The 4,701-nt window shown below is 33.2% G+C and overlaps 1 protein-coding gene across 1 annotated transcript; it reads left to right on the top strand.

Annotated features, from left to right (window-relative positions):
• Positions 1-3,469: 3,469 nt before the first annotated feature.
• LOC116121521 lies at positions 3,470-4,377 on the top strand (the record flags this gene model as incomplete). The annotated part of the gene is made up of 2 exons (XM_031407475.1): positions 3,470-3,745; positions 4,228-4,377. Coding segments are annotated over exons 1-2 (426 nt in total), but the record flags the coding sequence as incomplete, so codon positions are not given.
• Positions 4,378-4,701: the final 324 nt, after the last annotated feature.

Raw genomic sequence — 4,701 nt, 5'->3', positions numbered from 1 at the left:
AATGTCACGCTAAACACGTTACAAATAAATTATTGAATCGTATACTTGGTGCTACAATATCAAATTGAGAACTTTATCGATATGTTTCAGGCTCACTTTTTTTTATATTTATTAGGAATTAAAAAGGTAAATTTGGAAATTGATGTATCTGATACTAGCATTAACTCGAACTTATTTCCCCTATTGTGTTTAGGTTGTGTAGTTGTTATTAGAATGATATGAAGTGATGATTTTAATGTTAATAAATGTGGATTTTGAGTTAATTTTTTGGTGGTTTTGATGCATTTTAGGTCGTGGGTTGAGCCATAAAGCTCAGGAATGGTCTTCAGAATAGAGTAAGATGCATAGATAATTTTGACATAGGGTGGAAGCAAGAATATTGCACTCTTGAATTCTGCAAAAAGGTTGTGAATCTAAGTAAAAATCTCTCCTTATTGATCAAACATGTATGGGTTCTACATCTTGTCAATGCACTTACAACCGCACCAGTTAAATTATTATGAATTTGGAACAATTCATTAACATGAAACTTGTAAACGAAAAACATAAAATTTGTAATATACCTTTTTATATGATTGTATCATACCTACAGTTAGAATTTATGGCGTTATGTAAGCGACTTATGATGAATTTATAAATTAAGCTGACATGAAAAACTACTTGTTGAATTTTGGATGTTCTTTTTTATATAAATTTATCCATTTTTGAATGATTTTGTGAGTTGGGATTTATAGTACCTTTTTTTTTTTCTAATATATGAATTTTTTCTTTTATGTTGAGGATGATTGAAATAAACAAAAATACTACTCCCTCTGTTTCTATATAATTATCATTTTAAGCATTTGCACTCTTTTTAATGAATCAATTTTATCTCTCCTCAAATTAACTTTTTCCTCTGATATTGTAGGTGGGCAAATTTTGTTTTTCCCGCTACACACGTGTTAAATATTGAAATAATTGAATAGAGAGGAGATAGGGGAAGAGATAGAAAAAGAGAGAGAGAGAGAAGATGTGGGCATAGAAAAAAGTGGAGAGAGGAGATGAGGGGCAGAGTAGAGAAATGAGATGTGGGTCAGAGAAACGTTGAAAAAGAAAAGACAGCGTCATTTATTTTGAAAAAAAATAATACTCTCAAAATGACAATTATAAAGAAACAAAAAGAGTATTTCTTTAGAAAATACTCTTTATAGGTATGATGAGTGAGATAATTAAAAGATGTATTCATTCTTTCTCTGCTTGAATCCATTGGAATGGAGGCAATATATATGTTAATTTTTTCGATACTCTCAAGTCTCAAGAAGATACTTATCTTATTCATATAAATGAGGGGGAGAATATTTACACACAATAATAATATGTTCGCTTATATTAAGATTGAGGTAATTTGTAAGATAAAAATGTTAAGAATTAATTCATTCGTAGTTAGGAACACATTGACATTAATTTGATGGGATGATAAACTCAACTCATGATTTAATTGATATCTTAATCCTGATTATCTGTTGTATTAGAAGGGTGAGTATAAATTATGTCTATAAAATTAATTCAAAAATTAAATCACAAAATTTGATGACACACGTGTATATAAACCCACAAAAATAATATTACTCCATCAAAAATATTTTACACAAACAATTGTAATGGCAGCCACAACACAAATCACCGGCTGTGACACTGGTCCGCCGCCGTCGGTGACACTATTCTGGCAGTGGCCACAAGGCAATCCATTATAGCTTCTCTATCACTCAAGTTTAATTGAGTGACATAGTCGTTCCTGTTTTAAGTTCACAACATTAATTTGCGTGTTTTTTTTTTTTTTTTTTTTTTTTTTTTTTTTTTTTGTTTTTTTTTTTTTTTTTTTTTTTTTGTTATTAGTTTTTGTTATGAGTAATTTGTAAACTATTTTGGCATTTGGTTTTGACACTTTATTATTTTTGAGATAAAAAATGTTTGGCTGGAATGGATATAAATACTGCTGTTGCGTTGAGTTATGTGTTTTTTTGGGATTTGTATGTTGCAAGGGTGGTAATGTTACCTCCCATTTTCAGCCATTGGTTTGTTTTCCGGAAAGTGATGGGGGAAATTCAATGGCTGATATGGGGGGGGATAATGTTGGAAAATGATAGAGTTATCGAAAAGTTTATACCGAATTTGTGCATTGAATGACGTGACAAAATCCTGACCATTGATTAATATTAACTGACAATAAATTAATGATCAGGATTTTGTCACGTCATTCGGTGTATACCCGTCGGTAACTGTAGCATTACTCGAGTAATGTTACTCTCCAAGTGTTTTGGTGACCTTGGATGGTTTTAGAAACAAACCGTGAAATCTTGCATTATTCATGAAAAGAGTTAATGAACTCTTTTTACACACAGCGGAATGGGTTTTAACATGTGTTAATGCTTTTAGGAGTTAATCAACAAACCATTAGACAAATTAATCAACATGAGCAGAAAAATAAAGCACATCGGAAATTTTTACATGGTTTGGCTAAAAAACTATTTTAGCCTACATCATGGGACCAAATCCAGATCAAGTAAATCCATTATAACAAACAAGTTACAAGCAAATCCAAAGTTGAAATTAAGTACAACAAAGTAAAACACTCCCTGCTCTACAAAAGACTCTTTAACTCCACCCTCTGCCACAGTCTACTTGAGTCCAAGAATCCACTTGGACAACTCAAGCTCCTCACAAGCTTAAATGGCCGAAGTCTTCCTTCAACTCAACAGCTTGAACTACCTTCTAGCTTTCAACAAAGGAACCACGTTACAACACTCAAAAGTTAAGCAAAGTGATCGATAATAAACTCAACAATAAAAAGTATCTGAACGAGAATATACTTTGTAAAATTCAGAGCTCAATGAACCTGCAAATGTCCAGGTTAGAGATGCAAGGAAGAGGATAACACAATTTATATCCTTGCAAGATTCAATCTTTACAGTACACGTAGAGAGACTTTTTGATAAACTTTCATGAACCACTCTGAAGAGAGAGTGACACTTGTAAAGTGTCTTATCACGCAAGTCTCATGAAAACAATACTTGTGAAAAGAGATTAAAAGAATGTTAACACATAAACAGAAATGTGCCCACATGTTTGTTCAACACGATCATATGAACAAGGCAATGTATACACATACAACAATATGTTATAACATGTGCAAACAATCATAGAAACACTCGACCAAGCAAACCGCATACATTAATAATAACGTATACAAATATTTCATAAGTTGACAAGCAACACTTACAATTCAGATGGTTTTCAAGCTTAAATGTTGTGTTATTAGAGAGAATTATTTATAGTAGTATATAGAACATGTTTTCTTTGATTTTGGTGCATTTTTGTATGATTGATTCCTTTAAAATATATGTCATCTTGTATAAAATGAAACATCATTTGGATATGACTCTCATGTATGTGGAGGTGGTAATGATTGAGCACAGGTTGGCTTCAAGACATGGATATCTCAGATGAGGAGGAGGAGGAGGAGGAGGAGGAGTTTTGCCAACTTGTGCGTATGTTTGATGACGATGATAATGATGACGGCGGTGATGATGAGGAGGGGGAGGAGGAGAAGGAGTTTTCCCTACTTGTGCGTATGTTTGATGACAATGAGGAGGAGGAGGAGGAGGAGGATAAGTTGTTTTACAAACTTGTGTGTGTTACTGCAGGTTTAATAGTGTATTATTGTAAGACATATATTCATGAAGAACCTCCTAGGAATTCTGTTAAAGTAAGGTAATATGTGGTTGATGGAAGCATTGCAAGGGGATGAAAGTTGATGTCATGATGCATTTCGAATGAGAAAGGACGTATTCATTAGATTATGCAATGATTCGGAGACTAATTATGGGTTAAAGGCTTCCGGGAGAGTTAGTGCGGCTGATATTTTAGGAATGTTCTTGCACATTTTAGGACATGGTAAAGGAAACTTAGCATGTAAGTGGCGAGACTATGAATAGGTTTTTCTACCAAGTATTGGATATTGTATGTCACCTAGCCATTGGATCCTGATTTTGCTAACATCCCCAAAGAGATATCTAGAGATGCTAGATATATGCCTCATTTTAAGATAATTTATATTGATGGTATACATGTTTTTAAAACACATGATGATTTGAAATGACGTATTCATATATATGTTCTTGTATTATTTTCAGGATTGTATTGGTGACATAGGTGGCATTCATATTCCTGCTTTTGTATCTGTTGAAGATGAACTCAGATTTACTGGCAAAAATTGAATGCCACTCAAAACGTGATGGCGGCATACAGTTCACGTTTGCAGTTGCTGGTTGGGAAGGCAGTGTCACTGATGCTAAAAATATTCTTGACCTGATGCAAATTTTCCAGAGCCTCCCAGAGGTCGCATTCTTAGTGAAACTTAAAACATTTCTTATCTGATTATTATCTATTCAAAATGCATTCGAATCAAGCATATCTTTGATTTAACAGGAAAGTATTATCTAGTAGATGCAGCATATACTCAAATGAGAGGGTACTTGGTGTAAGATATCACAATCTTCCAGATTTTTGTCAGGGTATTAAAAAAATGGGTCATAAAGAAGTGTTCAATCAGGCGTATTCTTCTTTTAGAAGTGTCATCAAGCCAAGGTGGAGGATTTTAGACGATATGTCAAACCATTCATTCAAGAAGCAAACAAATATAGTTATTGCCGACCATGGCGA

Source organism: Pistacia vera, unplaced genomic scaffold, assembly GCF_008641045.1.
Source record: "Pistacia vera cultivar Batoury unplaced genomic scaffold, PisVer_v2 Contig992, whole genome shotgun sequence".
In the NCBI taxonomy this organism is placed as follows: Eukaryota; Viridiplantae; Streptophyta; class Magnoliopsida; order Sapindales; family Anacardiaceae; genus Pistacia; species Pistacia vera.
Note: the sequence above shows the minus strand (reverse complement) of the source record. Positions and strands in the feature narration are given on the sequence as shown.